This window comes from Doryrhamphus excisus, chromosome 5, assembly GCF_030265055.1.
Source record: "Doryrhamphus excisus isolate RoL2022-K1 chromosome 5, RoL_Dexc_1.0, whole genome shotgun sequence".
NCBI classification, from domain to species: domain Eukaryota; kingdom Metazoa; phylum Chordata; class Actinopteri; order Syngnathiformes; family Syngnathidae; genus Doryrhamphus; species Doryrhamphus excisus.
Genome location: NC_080470.1, coordinates 4916517 through 4934675, shown reverse-complemented (window position 1 = coordinate 4934675; position 18159 = coordinate 4916517). Strand labels below are relative to the sequence as shown.

The following is an 18159-nucleotide window of genomic DNA, read 5'->3' as shown; positions in this document are numbered from 1 at the left end:
TAGATACATTTTATAGTAAAATTGACTTTTGTAGGTTAAATTTGTTTGAATTCAACAAAAGCGGCAGAACATTTTCATTTACCCACCTATTATATTTGGCTTTGTCTTTCTAAATTTTTTTTGTAATTGATGGGTTATGGGTTTGGTGCACATTGGGAGGACGGTGTCTCAAGACTATACTGTCCGATTGTCAATAAGTGAACTGCAGCTTGATGATAAAACGAAGAAAGGTGGTGATTTAAAATACTCATTCGAAAACATTAAAAAAACATTATCTACATACATCAAAATACAACAACCATTACAATACAATACAATACAATAAAATACAATGCAAACAAACAACCCATATTAGGCACAGCAAGCTCATCATCGGTTTGAACACAGACCTAAAACCTTGCTTTTTAATGCACAAGACTAGACACACACAAACTAAAAGCACGTTTAAAAACTTCAAGGTAGGGCTTAACAAGAAGAAACTGATGTTTGAATTGGTCACCTGTTCAGACACAGTCTCAAGTTCTTGTTTTTTTTAATGCGCAAGATTAGACACATGCAATCCAGAAAATGATATGTAAATGTTACACTTAGGGGGGGAAAAGTGGGCTAATAAATTGACAATAAAAGCACAAATACTGCGGATTTCAGAAAACAACAGATGGAATGATACAACACTCTACAAGAAGCAATGAAGTCTGTAAAATTATATAATTAAAAAAAAATCCAAAAATTGTTACAACTATAATGATGGAATTGGTAATATTAATGATGATTATAATACTGGTGATAATAATAACAATAATAATGGTAATAATGATAAAGATTATAACAATAATGATAATAACAATATTAAAACGATAATAATAACAGGAGAGAAAAAGACTGTGGAATGAACATGATTATATCTTGCAAAAAGGGGTCGGCATTTATAAGCTTTTGCTTCAGCCTACTCCTTTGATCAGATAGTGATCAGATAGTTGAATACAAATGTAAATAATGGAAAATTATATTTTGATTGAAGTAAGAAATGCACTGTAATGTTTCATATATTTGCCCAAATAAAAAAAAAATTTAAAAAAGTAAGAACACAAGGTACGCAATCTATTGTTGTAAGCTTTTGCGGAAACTTTCTCTCAGCAATTTTTGTACTATGTACTACAATTTTTGTACAACTTTTGAGGCCTATTTTCAAAAAAAACTTGAAATTGTCTCACTTTGGATGTATTTGGCTTCTGTGGTTCCACTGTATTTAAAAAAAAAAAAAAAAGCCCGCAACTCATGAATGCATGAATTGATATCTATTTTTAACATCCCTCCTCCCTTCTGTGTCTTTCTGCTGTTTTTCACGTTTGATTTACACAACTTTATTTAGCACACAGAAGCACATTTGTGTAATATGATGTATTTCAGGTGTTTGATTTGGCTTTGCTGTTTCCTGCTGCAAGTTCAGGGCACAACCCATAACGTGTTCTCCAGTAAAAACTGCGTGTGCGTGCCAATGCTTGCATGAAGTGTCAACATAACATACAATCAGATTTCATTGCTTTATCTGTCAAAACTTTGCCGTGTTATCTTTCTGTCCAAAACTGTATGGTCGTGCATAAGTTACAGTCATTTGTGTGTGTTCTTAAGTTTTGGGGTTGGGGCCCTTCCTTTCCTTCCTCACACCTCAGCCTCCCATGTTACCTTCCCCTGCACACTGAGCAGCCAACACAAATTGCGGAGCCAGTTCATCATCTCGCGTCATAAAAATTACTATGCTATACTGAGCAATACCATACAGCAGGGGTCTCAAACTCAATTTACCTGGGGGCCACTGGAGCTAGGGTCTGGGCAAGGCTGGGCCGCATCAGGTTTTCAAAAAACAAAAAAAAAAACGCATTTATTAAAAACAGAAAAATATACAAACTTTTTTAGTGCTTTGGTTCCGATTTTCTACAATAAAAGCTCTGATAAAACATTCCACTGTTCTCAAATATCTTAATTGTTATTTTTCTGCACAAAATAAGATGAAAAATAAATAAACAAATCAAGAATAAAGAAAATCAATCAATCAGTAATAAAATCTAATGATAATAAAACGGCAAATAATAAAAACTTAAGAAACCACATATAGTTGCTGGGTAGACAAATTATTTTTTTCTGATTAAAATGAACAAAGCATTATTAGAGCGCTGTAGACATGACAAAACACGACTATAGTCACATTTATACTCTTTTTATTTAGAACATATTGCGCAACTGCAGGGTCTTGAGACACATGCTAACTCGTAAACTAGAGAGCTAGCGACCTAAACGGTAGCCTTAGTTATTTCCTTTAAACTTAAATAGCCAAAACTTACCACTTCCACACGGATAGGGAGGATAACTATTAAGTTATTTACCCTTTAACATGAACATTAATCAAACGTAATAATTTTTTCTGGGTACATGATACCATACAGCATCCATATCAAACTTGCGTGGGCCACACTAACATTAAACTTTCATATCAAGGCGGGGGCCTCAAACTAGTGTCCTGCGGGCCACATTTGGCCCGCGGGCCACGTGTTTGAGACCCCTGGTCTAGAAGTATCTACAGCAACAGTCTAGCTAGCTCCAGGTGTCAGTCATTTCCATTATTTGCATTAGAGAAAAAATTGCACGGTGGACAAGTGGTTAGCACTAAGGCCTTACAGCTCGGAGACCCGAGTTCAATTCCACCCTCGGCCATCTCTGTGTGTAGTTTGCATGTTCTCCCCGTGCATGCATGGGTTTTCTCCGGGTACTCCGGTTTCCTCCCACATTCCAAAAACATGCTAGGTTAATTGGCGACTCCAAATTGTCCATAGGTATGAATGTGAGTGTGAATGGTTGTTTGTCTATATGTGCCCTGTGATTGGCTGGCCACCAAACTTAAATAGCCAAAAACGTACCACTTCCACACGGATAGGGAGGATAACTATTAACAGTTATTTAACCTTTAACATGAACATTAATCAAACGTAATAATTTTTTCTGGGTACATGATACCATACAGCATCCATATCAAACTTGTGCGGGCCGCACTAACATTAAACTTTCATATCAAGGCGGGGGCCTCAAACTAGTGTCCTGCGGGACCCATAAAGGTTGGATACAATATTTTTGTGACTATTGTGATATTTTTGTGGCATCGTTGGCCAGGCGATCAACCAACACGTTTACAAAGAGATCTTGTAACGTTCGGTTGGTTCAGTGTGCGAGAAGAGTCGTCCTGCCACATGTCTAGCTTACTCACAATGCCCTAAGCAACCGACGCTTTCTGGCCAAGAAAAACATCACCGTGCTGAAGGAACCTCCCTATTCAACCGCCTTGGCTTCATGTGTTTTTTTTTTTTCCCTATTTCCCAAGCTCAAGGGGGTCATCAAGGGGACATGTTTTGAAGATGTGGATGATATCTGGATGGCTGTGGCGATGGAGATGCGGAGGATCCTCCAGGAGTGCATAAAAGCACTCAAACCAGTGAAGGCTGGGGAAATGCATTAGCCCCCAGGGGGATTACTTTGAAGGGGAAAAACTTGGACTAGTTTTGATTTTAAATCTATCTGTTGTGACACCAGTTGTGGAACTTTTCTGTCACACCTTGTATTACCCCAATAACATGAGTTTCTCCACCTACGTTTTGTGGCTGTCGTGAAAAAAAACACAGTATAAAATACCGTATTTTCTGGACTATAAGTCATACTTTTTTTTTTTTCATAGGTTGGCTGTTCCTGTGACTTATACTCCAGAGCGACTTATAAATTAAAAAATATATATTGTATTTTCTGGACTATAAGTCGCTCCAGAGCCAAAAATGCATAATTAGGTAGAAAAAAACATACGTAAGTCGCACTGGAGTATAAGTCGCATTTTTGCGGGTAATTTATTTTACAAACTACTTGACCTAAACAGACATTACGTCATCTTGGAAGGCAAGTTCTAACAATAATAAAAGAATAGAGAACAGGCTGAATAGGTGTAAGATATGCTAACACAATGGTTATTCAGCTACATAAAAAAATAAACATAAACAGAAAAGGTGTCCAGTGTTTATGTAACATTCATTCATTCATTTTCTACTGCTTTTCCTCACGAGGGTCGCAGGTGTGCTGGAGCCTATCCCAGCTGTCTTCAGGCGAGAGGCAGGGTACACCCTGGACTGGTCTCAAGCCAATCACAGGGTACATATAGACAAACAACCATTCACACTCACATTCATACCTATGGACAATTTGGAGTGGCCAATTAACCTAGCATGTTTTTGGAATGTGGGAGGAAACCGGAGTACCCGGAGAAAACCCACACATGCACGGGGAGAACATGCAAACTCCACACGGAGATGGCCGAGGGTGGAATTGAACCCTGGTCTCCTAGCTGTGAGGTCTGTGCTCTAACCACGCAGCTCGTTTATGTAACATAAACAGTTATTTCATTTATAAGTTGCTCTGGAGTATAAGTCGCAGGAACAGCCAACCTATGAAAAAAAGTGCGACTTATAGTCTGGAAAATACGGTATGTAATTTCAAAACTTACCACTTCCACACGGATAGGGAGGATAACTATTAACAGTTATTTAACCTTTAAAATGAACATTAATCAAACGTAATCATTTTTTCTGGGTACATGATACCATACAGCATCCATATCAAACTTGCGCGGGCCCCACTAACATTAACTTTCATATCAAGGCGGGGGCCTCAAACTAGTGTCCTGCGGGCCACATGTTTGAGACCCCTGATAAAATATATCCCCATTGATGGTTTTAGATGGATTATGTAGAATGTCGACTAACCGCAAGATCTTGTCCACAAGTGTTGTCCACTGCAATTGCATCATAGAACACCAAGTAAGAGTGAATGGAGGCGTGGTACACAGTTGCTTTGTTATAATAGTTATTTTTTGGGGGGGAAACGGTTAACCACAAAGAAGTGATTCATGCAGTTTTTCTGTGTGTTCAGACATAGGACGTCTAGTTTCAGAGTGATTGAGCGTCAAACATTATCGTCTGTACAGTATATTATGTGTGAATACACACCATCACTTGGAAGACTCTTCATATTTAGGGAAACATTTAAAGCCCAGAATTCTTTCATTATGTGGCATGCCTGTGTGAAACCAGTGTGGCCACTAAGAGTCGTGTCTTTGTCTCCTTTCACTCTTGAGATTGTATCGTCATAATGGCCGTGCACAGGTATGCAGTCTTGATCTTCCTTTGGAACCTTTTCACATTGGCTCTACTTTTAGCAGCAAGTTGTTACTCCCATGATTCACTGTGAGTCTGGCGCTAATGCTACTACTTGTTTGTTACAGAGTTTTCCAACTAAAGCAGGGGTCGGCAACCTTTCCTAGCAAAAGAGCCATTTTACCCCCTCGCTCACTAAAGTAAAATAAACTGGAGTCGCAAAACTTAATTCAAAAACAATATCAAAAGTTTATACCTGATGCATGAAGAAATGTGCAGCGAGTCTCCCATGATTTTGATTGACTGCCAGATTTAGAGGGAATTTTGGGGTATCAAAGTAGTTTAGAGGAGAAAAAGCGGAGTTGATCGAGTACTCTTGCTAGTATTGGATCTTGCTAACATACACGATAAATGTACATGAATATAATATGTGTAAATTAAATGTAAACTGTTTACATTTGTTGACAAACATGTTCACTCTGGCCCCAACAAGTTCGGGTGTTAAATACTTGAACATTGCGAAGGGAGCCACAACAAAGAGGTTGAAGAGCCACATGTGGCTCTGGAGCCGTGGGTTGCTGATCCCTGAACTAAAGGCTCAGATTTTGTGTTTTGGACTCAATTTTGCAGCTTTGTGAAAAATAAAGGAATATATGTTTTTATGATTAGGGTCAGCGCGCAGACCTCACAGCTAGGAGACCAGGGTTCAATTCCACACTCGGCCATCTCTGTGTGGAGTTTGCGTGCGTGGGTTTTTATCCCGGGTACTCCGGTTTCCTCCCACATTCCAAAAACATGCTAGGTTAATTGGCGACTCCAAATTGTCCATAGGTATGAATGTGAGTGTGAATGGTTGTTTGTCTATATGTGCCCTGTGATTGGCTGGCCACCAGTCCAGGGTGTACCCCGCCTCTCGCCCAAAGACAGCTGGGATGCATACAATTAATTTTGGGATGCCTTCATCCTGGATGTTTTAATTGAATACCGGATTTTGTCTCCTTCCATACCTGCTCTGCTTCGGCCTATGTGCAGTATATCAACTTATATTATAATGGGCAACAATGTACTTGGAATTTCCCTCTCCACCTTTTTCTTCTCTTCTTCACCCTGCAATTATTGTTTGATGTTAGCAGTTGGAAAACAATTGATTATTTTACCCTGAAATAGGCTAATTATACTTGTTCACTCATTTATCCTGATTAATTTGTTAGTTCGAGCATACAAAACCCGTTTACGACCTTCTAAATAGGAGTTTTAACATTATTAGAGCCCTCTAGACATGAAATAACACCCCTATAGTAACCTTTACACTTGTAATAGTCACTTTAATAGACATGATAAGAGTAAATAGGCCATTTAAGACATGAATAAGACCTGTTTGTGTTCCCGAGAGGACCTGAAAGAGAGGCAGTAAGAAAGTGATGTCAGGTGCTTGGAGTTGAGCCAATCGGAATTTTCCATTCAACAGGAAGACTTGAAATGTAAATTGTGTACAGTATTCTGTAGGTATGATTATTGTGACTTTCATCTGTTTCCATTTAACCGAAGTGATTGGATATGTATGTCAAAACAAATACTGAACTTGAAATTTCTCAAGTGATTGGAACGTACAAGTTCAGCATCCCTGTTTGATTACAACAGTAAACAAAATGTACAACTTATGTCAAATATAATCGTTATATATTTTTCTTTTCAGTCAATCTCCTTGTTTTTAAGATCAGTGCCTCGGATAAACAATTAGTTTCCTTTTCATAAGTTTGTATTACAGTCTTCCTCTTCTCAGCTGACCTAGCTCCACTTTTTCACGGTTTCTCCCTCCCCGCCCTTCACCCTTCTTTCACATGTGGAAAGCATTATATCCTGTCTGGTGGAGAGGGCGAGCAAACACCCCTGGCCGAGACTGGGAGCCTCTCAGGCTGGTGTTGGGGGTAGAAAAGCAGCCTGTCGGGTTCTGGTTGGTGGTGACTTTTGCCTGGCTTTAACACTGTTTGGACAAAAGGGGGTGTTGTTATTTCAGAACCACGGCACCTGACAGCCTTCACCTTCCTGTCCCTTTTAAATTGAACTAGTGGGGGAACAAAAGTTATGTTGGAATCATCGAAAACTGATCCACTTGGGTCATTGCATACTTTAGATGGAAAGATAACAAGAACTTCTTTTGATCTGATTTAAGGAAATATTTACACGCAGTGAGGGAACAATGTACTCAATGCATTTTGATTATTTTAGACTTTATACTGTTGGAGAAAGGCTTGTGGAAAATGCATGGACGCTGCGGGTGTGTCTCGAATATTATTTGGTCATATTGAAAAGCCATTATGTTTTTTTTTCACATGGATGCATCTGTATGAAGCAATAGGATGTTAGGCAAGCCGCAAGTCTGACCAAAAATGGGAACACTGACATCAGACAGGAACTCTCCACCACACCCACCTGTTTTTGTGATGATTATGCTGCAGGTTTTCCGAACCTTTGATCTATGTAAGCTTTTCTCTAATGTCGCCATCATTGAATGCATGTAAAAGTATAAAGTCGGTATACAACTGGCCATGTTATTCAAGGAAGGCAGGCTCCTTGTAGTATCCAAAATATATCCAAGTATTCCAAAACCGTATGTGTACTCATATTAAGCCAGTCTATAAAATGGAGCGTGTGTGCTACAAGTGCTTATGATTGTGGCACAGCTGCGCCACAATCATAACAGTTGCGTTACATTCTACTTGTGGAGATCAATCAATGGGTACGCGTGAGTACCGTGTACTCATGGTTTGACAAAAAGGCTCTGGGGGCACACAAGACAAAAAAGACAAGACAAAAAAAGGTAGCGCCAATTATCTGTGGTGGTCACTTTTACTGGTGGCGGCCCGCCACAGATAAATGAATGGAATAAATGAAGATACCGAAGGTAGTCACGTTGTAAACTGAGAAACTGCTTTGAGTTTTATCAATACATGTAACTGCTTTATCAGTTACATTATAAGAAATTACTATGACACACACTATACATTTATGAGCATAAAATATGATGCGGTCATCCATTGCTACATCATGGTTTGAACCTCGTCGTATTGTGATTTTTCTAAAATGTGTTCATTAATAATAATAGTAAATGATCACTGTTTCGTGGCTTATTATCATTCATTCATTCATTTTGTACCGCTTATCCTCACGAGGGTCGCGGAGGGTGCTGGAGCCTATCCCAGCTGTCTTCGGGCGAGAGGCAGGGTACACCCTGGACTGGTCGCCAGCCAATCACAGGGCACATATAGACAAACAACCATTCACACTCACATTCATACCTATGGACAATTTGGAGTCGCTAATTAACCTAGCATGTTTTTGGAATGTGGGAGGAAACCGGAGTACCCGGAGAAAACCCACGCATGCACGGGGAGAACATGCAAACTCCACACAGAGATGGCCAAGGGTGGGATTGAACTCGGGTCTCCTAGCTGTGAGGTCTGCACGCTAACCACTGGACCGCCGTGCAGCCTGGCTTATTATTAGTCCAAAAATATTAAAAGACAAGTCGTATGTAGTATTCTGGTCAGTAGGTATCGGTAATGACACAACACTGCATGGATATAGTGGAAAGAAGTTCTCCTCCCATTCCGTGTGGAAGTGGTAAATTTTTCCTCACTCCATTTGACAGCCTTTAAGTTTAGAGTAAATAAATGGGAGGCTAACTGGTTATCTCACTAGCATGCCATTCTCAAAGCCGTGGCCGTCTCTTCTACAGCGTTCTAATAATGTTTTTTTAAAAAGTACTTAGAAAGTCATAAACAGGCTTTCTATGGTAACTATGAAAATATTCCATTTAATGTTGAATCCTACTTTGCGGAAATTCACTTATCACGGTCGGGTCTGGAACCATTTAACTTTAATACTATTGTCAACCATTCTTTCACACCAATACGAATATATACAAGAAGTACCAGGAGAATTATGTCAATCAAACCACCAGCCTGCCTCCCCTTTGCTAAACAGTGTGTGAGCTGTGATTTTAGGGCTATTGCCCGAGTTAGATTGAACCAAATTAAATTGACCCCCCCCATCACCCTCAAAATGCAACAGCAAGCAGTTGGCAGACCCCAGTGGCCAGTCATTTAATTACTCAACCTGCTCCATGGAACTGAAAGGGAGTCTTAATTAATTAGCAAGGCTTTGGTTTCTTCATGGCCGTTATGGTGACAGTTTCAGTTCCAGATTTGACATGATTCTTCCGGTTCAACCACTTCTCCTCCCTCGCCGTTGCCAAAGACCCTTCTTTGATGACTTTGCATCCTTTAGCATATTTCTATCAGCAACGTACGTTGCGATGGTGTGTATGTTGCTATAGAAGGCAAGTGGAAAGAACTTCAGCTCAATTGGGGTTTAGTATTTTCATGGCTCTACATTAAAAACAAAAATGACTTGCCTATGGGGAATCCTTAAGGTGAGAACTACTTGCCCGAACTTGCCCCATGTAAAATGAAAATACTGCCATAATGATATCATATATCAATATATGCTGATAATTCATCGGATAATAGTACTGACGCATTGTATTTGGAAGAATGTCTGAAAAAAATGTGGAGATATTTGTTAACATGGCATGCCATACTACCTTACACATACTACCGTATAGTCGTAGTAAGCAGTGATATTTAGAAGTTGTGCACCACAATGAAACATTATTGAATAGACACATTTGTGTACTAGTAAAGTGTTTTTAATCCAGAAAAAAAATGCTGAATGGTCAAACAATAATTTGTGAAGCAAAGGTGAGAAAAATACACAGAGAAATGGAAGCGCTAGATTTTGTAGCTTGTGCAAAATCAGCGTTTTGTATTGGATCTAATCGGTGGTGTTTCATCACTTTTTGCTGTTTTCCTTCAAAAATTGTTGACGAATTAGACCATGTTGGCAGGGACGCCATGATAGATGTTTTCCTAGTCAAACGATCGCTGATTGGTTGATCGCGAACAAGAACGGGTGTGGGTAAAACGCGGACTGTGGATTGTGGACCGCGGTCTAAATAAACGATTCTAATTGGTCCATTTCAAGATTTGCAAGGATTGGTTTGCAAATTACCACCGGAATTACACAGTCCGTGTTTTACCAACACCCAACAAGAACCGCTTTAAAAAAAAAATCTTGGCAGTATCGCATGCCTAAGTGCACTTGCCCGACGGGAATATCACTGACTGGATTTACTTGCCCCAATTTTGTTTTAACTTACATCGTTATTGTCGAGCCCTGATTTTACTCCCAGATGATGGCTTAGGGTTAAGGTTTGGACTGAAAACTGAGGACAACCCAGAAAGGAACCTGTAGCCTTCTACTTGATATGACCACTTTCTACCAAAATAGTAGCCAATAACATAGTTAGTATAAAAAGCATTGGCCGCAAACCATTGTTTTCTGTGTTAGTACTGCAGTATTTTTGGCTTTTTCTTCATCGTTGTGTGTTTTTAATGCGTCGGATGTAATTTTTGGAGCAGAAGGTACATCACTATTACCTTTTTCTGGGGTGTTGATTTCTTAACGTTGTGTCTGGAAAAGTGTGTATGGAGTTCAGGAAAGTGAGCGTACAGAGAAAGCAATGGCAAAGGGTCGCAGAAAAGTGTGTGTGGGGGGGGCACACACACGAGGCAAAGCTCTGATGCTGCATTCCTGGCTGTAGCGCTTTGTAGTGCATTGAGCAGAGAGGTTGCTTTGGGGCTGCTTTGGAGAAGGAAGAAAGGACAAAGCATGCAGTGAAGGAAGAAGGCGGGATGAGCTGTACACCGGCAACATTGCAAAAAGTGAAAAATCTTAAGATCCAATATATCTCATATATATTTCTTGACGGAAAGCAAGGAGAATAATCTCTTGGGTGAGTTCATGGTATCCCCCATGAGAGCCTAGCAGCTGAGGAGCTAGACTCAATTATCATTGATTCAACTGTCTTTTTGACCTCTTAATAATAAAAACACTTAATATCTGGTTGATCAAGTAAAGCATAGACTAGGACAGGGGTCTCAAACTCAATTTACCTGGGGGCCACTGGAGCTAGGGTCTGGGCAAGGCTGGGCCGCATCAGGTCTTCAACACATTTATTAAAAACAGAAAAATATACAAACTTTTTCAGTGCTTTGGTTCCGATTTTCTACAATAAAAGCTCTGATAAAACATTCCACTGTTCTCAAATATCTTAAAAATATCTATAATTTGTATTTTTCTGCACAAAATAAGATGAAAAATAAATAAACAAATCAAGAATAAAGAAAATCAATCAGTAATAAATAAATAAATATAATAATAATAATAATAAAACGGCAAATAATAAAAACTTAAGAAACCACATATAGTTGGTGGGTAGACAAATTAATTTTTTTCAGATTCAAATTAACAAAGCATTATTAGAGCCCTGTAGACATGACAAAACACGACTATAGTCACATTTATACTTTTTTATTTACAACATATTGCGCAACTGCAGGGTCTTGAGACACATGCTAACTCGCAAACTAGAGAGCTAGCGACCTAAACGGTAGCCTTCAAGTTATTTCCTTTAAACTTAAATAGCCAAAAACTTACCACTTCCACACGGATAGGGAGGATAACTATTAACAGTTATTTAACCTTTAACATGAACATTAATCAAACGTAATATTTTTTTCTGGGTACATGATACCATACAGCATCTATATCAAACTTGCGCGGGGGCCTCAAACTAGTGTCCTGCGGGCCACATTTGGCCCGCGTGTTTGAGACCCCGGGGACTAGGACTTAGTTTTTGTGTCATGCAGTTCCCATTTCAGTTGATTCATTCCTGTGAAGCACTCATCTGTGGCTGGATTAACCCCAAGATAAATGGATTTAAGAAGCGGTCTATTGAGACAAAAGAGGCTGCTCTGTCATCAATAGAGAAGTTTGAATGCATCGCTTGTGTTTAGGCTTGATGTTAAAGCTGGATTTTCAGAGGCATTGTCTTTAGCGTTCGTATTGAAATTCTTCCCCTTTTGAGACAGAATTTGGTTCTATTCTTCATAGAACGAGACTGCACTGAAATCTACAATGAATTCACCATGGAAATTGTGCCTCTATGAGAATTTTGATTAAAAAAAAACAACCAAAGAAGAAGCTGGAGAATCCTGACACCCTGTCTTGTAATACGCATATTTTTATATGTGTTTTAATTACTCGTATTTTCTCACTATTTGCTGGTGGAGTCTGAACTTTTACCCTCACGAATCGCTGGGATCTACTGTACTTTATTTGTCAATATGGCGCCATGGTGGTCAGCATTTCTGCCTGATAAGAGCACCGCAATTGGACACTACAGCTTGCCCATAGGTATTACTTTGAGTATAAATGGTTGTTTGTATGTTCAGGATGTACTCCCAACTCGTACCCGAAATCAGCTGGTGTAGGCTCCGGTTTCACCACCCAATGTGGACAAGCAGTATATCATTATTATACTTGGATACTGGATCTTGTGTCTGTACTTTTTTTCTGTACTGTGCAAACCTATGTAAAAGTCACAGGAAGTCTTAAGTATCTGCAGAATTTCTCTATCTTTGAACGTCTGTGCACAAGTCAGTGTTTGATTATGGGTCAGGGGAGGCCACGGACCCTACACTGCCCCTGCAACATCAGACCTCTCAGGTTTCAGAGGAGAGCATTCCTGCCTGGCTGCTCCATAGCTGTGAAAACCACAAAGCAGCTCCAACAACAAACACTGAAGGCACTGGGGGGGGGGGGGGGGGGGGGATGGCTAACTTGTATCTAATCAAAAGCAGGAGTTTTTTTCTTGGTTTCGTTCCACTTTTTTTTTTTTTTTTAGCATTGCTAGTTTTAATAAAAAGTTATTTTTTCACAACACAACTTATTTCACCATGTATCTCCCATCCACCTATTTTTTTTTTTACCCCGCTTGTCCTCATTAGGGCCACAGTCTCCACCCCAGACTGGTGTACTGTTTCTTATATTAAACTCATATTGGTACATTGTTTTACTTTTTGATGCTGAAAGAGAGTAAAGTAAACACTGCAAGCATTTGGTCAAAATGTTGGTTTTGTCTCACTTTGTAACTCACATTAGTGATCGACAAATGTCACAAATATGTTTTTATTAATTAGTGTGCTAATTATGGCACATATAAATACATTTATACGGGGATTTTGCATATGCTTCTGTCTCTTATTTGCAGTATTTATTGTTTAAAGTGGTAATTCATGTTTTCTCTTTAAGTGCTTTTCAAGGTGACATTTCCTCACAAAGAGCGGGTGGAAGCAATGCCAAAAATTCACTGCATCTTTACAAAATTACTTATGACTGAAGTTAACATTTTCATGTCACGGTTGCTTTTAACTCAGGGGGTGAGAAGGTTCATGGCAAATGGTAACCATCTGAAAGAAATCTGGTTAGATTGGCATGGGGCATTCTATGTAATTGCTCCTCTGTTATGTCTATAGCAGGCAGGCAGCAGGGAAAGGCTGCAGTGTGGAACCAGGCAATTAAAGGCTTTGTGTGCACTGGGGTTGCTTACAGTTAAACACCTGCATACCTGCTGCCCATGAAAAGCATTCATCTAGCCCAGCTATACTCCTGGATAGAATGTTTTTTTTTATGTTTGATGCAAGGTAAATTACATGTGATGTTGAACTATGACTTGCTCATATTGATCGAGTCGATCGCTACGCCACAATGGTTGCAGTTGAACACATTCATCAAAAGGGAAAAACGATATCAATCATATAAAAGCCTGAGCACCACCAATATGTCTGTCGATAGAAAAAAACGAGCCACCAAGCAGTAATAGCGAGTTCTAAGAAATCTAACCACACTGTCTTGTTTTGATTTTGTCTCTCTGCAGAGGATTTTCAATTCGTTTGTGTACACCGAGAAGACATCAAACGGAGAGACAGAAGTCCAGCAGGTGAGCAACAAAGGCCCTTCTCCTTTCCTGTGTGTGTGTTTGTGTGTGTGGTGCTCGTACATGCACGTTCCACGGATGGTATGTCATTCCTGTCTAGCGCAAAGTTTATTTCAACACCAATGCACACACACGCACACACATATCCGGTTAAAGGGTTGGGATTGTGAGGGTTATTAAAATTCTGCTGCTGCAGTCTCATTGGCTTTGAAGTTGCGCCTGCGTTTGGACTCTCCTGTGTTGTCTCCCTCTGCTCGCAGTACAAGCACAAAGCTGTCCTCTTACACAGTCTGATGGTTTAAAAAGGACAGGGTTTCCGAAATGACCAGTGCAGCAATATTATGTGGATCTTAGGTTCCCAGAGTGGGGTATGCATACGCAGATTGCCGTAGGGCAGGGGTCTCAAACTCGATTTACCTGGGGGCCACTGGAGCTCGGGTCTGGGTGAGACTGGGCCGCATCAGGTTTTCAAAAAACAAAACAAAAACGCATTTATTAAAAACAGAAAAATGAATAAACTTTGCTTTGGTTCCGATTAAACAAAAACATTCCACTGTTCTCAAATATATACATTTTTATTTTTCTACACAAAATAAGATGAAAAATAAATAAATCAAGAATAAAGAAAACCCATCAATCAGTAATAAATACATTTAATAATAATAATAATAATAAAACGGCAAATAATAAAAACTTAAGAAACCACATATAGTTGGTGGGTAGACAATTTTTTTTTTCCGATTAAAATGAACAAAGCATTATTAGAGCCCTGTAGACATGACAAAACACGACTATAGTCACATTTATACTCTTTTTATTTACAACATATTGCGCAACTGCAGGGTCTTGAGACACATGCTAACTCGCAAACTAGAGAGCTAGCGACCTAAACGGTAGCCTTCAAGTTATTTCCTGTAAACTTAAATAGCCAAAAACTTACCACTTCCACACGGATAGGGAGGATAATTATTAACAGTTATTTAACCTTTAACATGAACATTAATCAAACGTAATAATTTTTTCTGGGTACATGATACCATACAGCATCCATATCAAACTTGCGCGGGCCGCACTAACATTAAACTTTCATATCAAGGCGGGGGCCTCAAACTAGTGTGGGCCGCATGTTTGAGACCCCTGCCGTAGGGGGTACGTGAATAACAATTTTAAAAGGCCTGATTACATTAGCACCAAACACTGACATTTACGTAATGCGCTCCAACACCTCATGTAGTAGGTAGTACAGTGCAGAAGAAAGGTGACAACATGAAGTTGTTCATTGTTCTGTTTGTGTGCTTTAGATGAACAAATAAGTCAATTTGACGATGACATTAAAAGTGTTTAATCTTGAAGATGTTTCACAATATTTGATATTGTGTGCTGAACTAGAGCTGGTCTTCTTAATGGTGCTGTGACTAATCAGTGTGTTTTCTAAGCTGTATGAAATGAGTTTGTTTGTTTGTTGACTGGCTGCACCGACTATGTTAGAAAACCTTCAATTTTGCATTTGTAAGTAAATTTTATGTGTCTTGTTTGAGCGTTGCAGTCCTTGAACACACCATGTGTGACGCAGATTGAGACTTTTGTGTATGAGTTTCTCCGACACTGCACATATTGACGTGTATTTTCTATTCTTTTTTTCTACCTTGTCCTTGTTGACAAATGTTAATGCTGTGAATGTTTAAGGTTAGCACTGTGATGAGGTGCATTTTCACTTGCATAGTCTCATGCTTTATGTGTAGCTGCATTGTGCTTATTATTTACACGTTGTTTCAGACCAAAGCACAGCAAAACAGCATGAAGATCACAGTCCACCACAGCTTGTCACCACTTAAACACTCAATACACATAAATCCAAATAAATTCACCTAATACAACAAACCTGTCAGATATATTACCGCTCTAATACCATCTTAGTAGCCTATGTGCAGTTGAAAAATGTAATAATATATCAAAGATGTTTGATTATATGTTTTTTAAGTGTGCAGGAGTAGGTGGTACATGACTTCCAGTCAGATGTCTAATGGGATATGCGACTGTGAAAAGTTTGGATAATGATAAACTCGCATTCAAAACTGAAGTGTGAGGGGGGAAAACTATGGCGGCATTTTCAGAATACCCAAATATGAATATGTGTGGCTTTGTGTTTCCACTTGTGCATGCGAAGGCCATGGATGAGTGACAGTAAGAACCAGACTGGCAAACAGCCACAAGCAAGAACAGTGAGGTTGATGTTTGCTTTTCTCCTGTGACTGCCGAGTGTGTGTGTGTGTGTGTGTGTGTGTGTGTGTGTGTGTCAGAGAGTACATCCACTTGTATCGGTGTATGTGTGAAATATGTATGATGTCCCTCAGGTGCCGCATATTTACGAATTCAATGCCAACTCAAATTAATGTGGAAGCCAGGCTTTTTCTCTATTTACAAAAAATCTGGTTCTTTCCTAAATAACATAGTTCTTTTCATGCACAATTATGTGACAGGTAAAAAGTCTTGATTGCATTCAAATGTATTCATGAACTCACAACAAGCTTTCAACCCATTGGAAAATCAGGCTAACTCAAGTTGACGTCTTACAAAGAGTGCTAAATTCATCACACAGTAGCTTAACACCAAAAATGTAGCTAAAACATATACAAGTACCAATTCATTCATTCATTCATTCATTTTGTACCGTTTTTTTACTTGCGGGGGTGCTGGAGCCTATCCCAGCTGTCTTTGGGCGAGAGGCGGGGTACACCCTGGACTGGTCGCCAGCCAATCACAGGGCACCAATACGAGTTTAAAATTAAAAATATATACTTTAACGGGTTCCCACCAAGCATTTCGACCTAGCAATGCCTTTCATTTCAGAGGCTGATGGGGGGAAAGGGAGCCAGAGTAGCCTCCATCTGGGCTCTGGGCTCTGGGCTCTGGGCTCTGGGCTCTGGGCTCTGGGCTTTGGGCTCCTCGGGCTCCCTCTGGTGAACAGAGGCAACTGATTTTGATTGCATTCAAATGTATTCATGAACTCGCAACAAGCTTTCAACCCATTGGAAAATCAGTCTGACTCAAGTTGACGCCTTGCAAAGAGTGCTAAATTCATCACACAGTAGCTTAACACCCAAAATGTAGCTAAGACATATACAAGTACCAATTCATTCATTCATTTTGTACCGTTTTTTACTCGCGGGGGTGCTGGACCCTATCCCAGCTGTCTTTGGGCGAGAGGCGGGGTACACCCTGGGCTGGTCGCCAGCCAATCACAGGGCACCAAAACGAGTTTAAAATTAAACCTAGCAATGCCTTCATTGGAGAGGCTGATGGGGGGGGGGTGGGTGGGGGAAAGGGAGCCAGAGTAGCCTCCATCTGGGCTCTGGGCTCCTCGGGCTCCCTCTGGTGAACAGAGGCAACCGATGAATCATTCCATCTCCCCGGCAATCATCCCAAATTGGCTCTCACACTCAAGCGGTCACTCCATAGCATTTCGTAGTCAGAAGGTCCTAACTTGGATAGCGTGTCTCGTAGTAGGCTTGTATACTTGAGCCAAAATTTGAAGTGGACGTACAGTAGGAGGGAGTGCGAAACTCTGGCTTCTAAGTATTTCCCTGGAAAATAACTTCTGTGCTGATATACACACATTTGTCCCCACTCTCTCTTTTTGGCGCTTTTTAGTTTTTATGAGTCTATTTTGCTTCCTTGTTACACACTGCCAGAGTGGATATTATGAACATAAAACTGCTGGCTGTTAGTTACATTTTTATACCGCTCTGTATTTCACAGTTAGTACTTGGCAAATCTATTTTGTTCAGATACAATGTACTGCTATTTTTTAGCTTCTTCACTGCGGCACGTATACAAAATACTTATGTATACCAAATATACATCAGTTTGATCACCGATACAATCAGGCTAATAATACGTCATTGTTGTTCTGATATCAGAGTGGAAGTTGGTGCAGTATTCGGGGTTGCGGGGGCAGTATCCTAAGCAGAGAGGCTCAGACTTTCATCCATGCCTCCATTTTCTATGCAGCTTATCCTCACTAGGGTCGCGTGGGTATGCTGGAGCCTATCCCGGCTATTTTTTGGCGAG

The 18159-nt window shown here is 39.9% G+C and overlaps 1 protein-coding gene across 1 annotated transcript in view; it reads left to right on the top strand.

Annotated features, from left to right (window-relative positions):
* cachd1 (cache domain containing 1) overlaps window positions 1-18159 on the top strand; it is a 67287-nt gene that overhangs the window by 12971 nt on the left and 36157 nt on the right. Inside the window, exon 2 of the mRNA XM_058073793.1 lies at window positions 14029-14091. Within this exon, the coding sequence (XP_057929776.1) occupies window positions 14029-14091 (63 nt within the window). The remainder of the gene's footprint in view (window positions 1-14028; window positions 14092-18159) is intronic.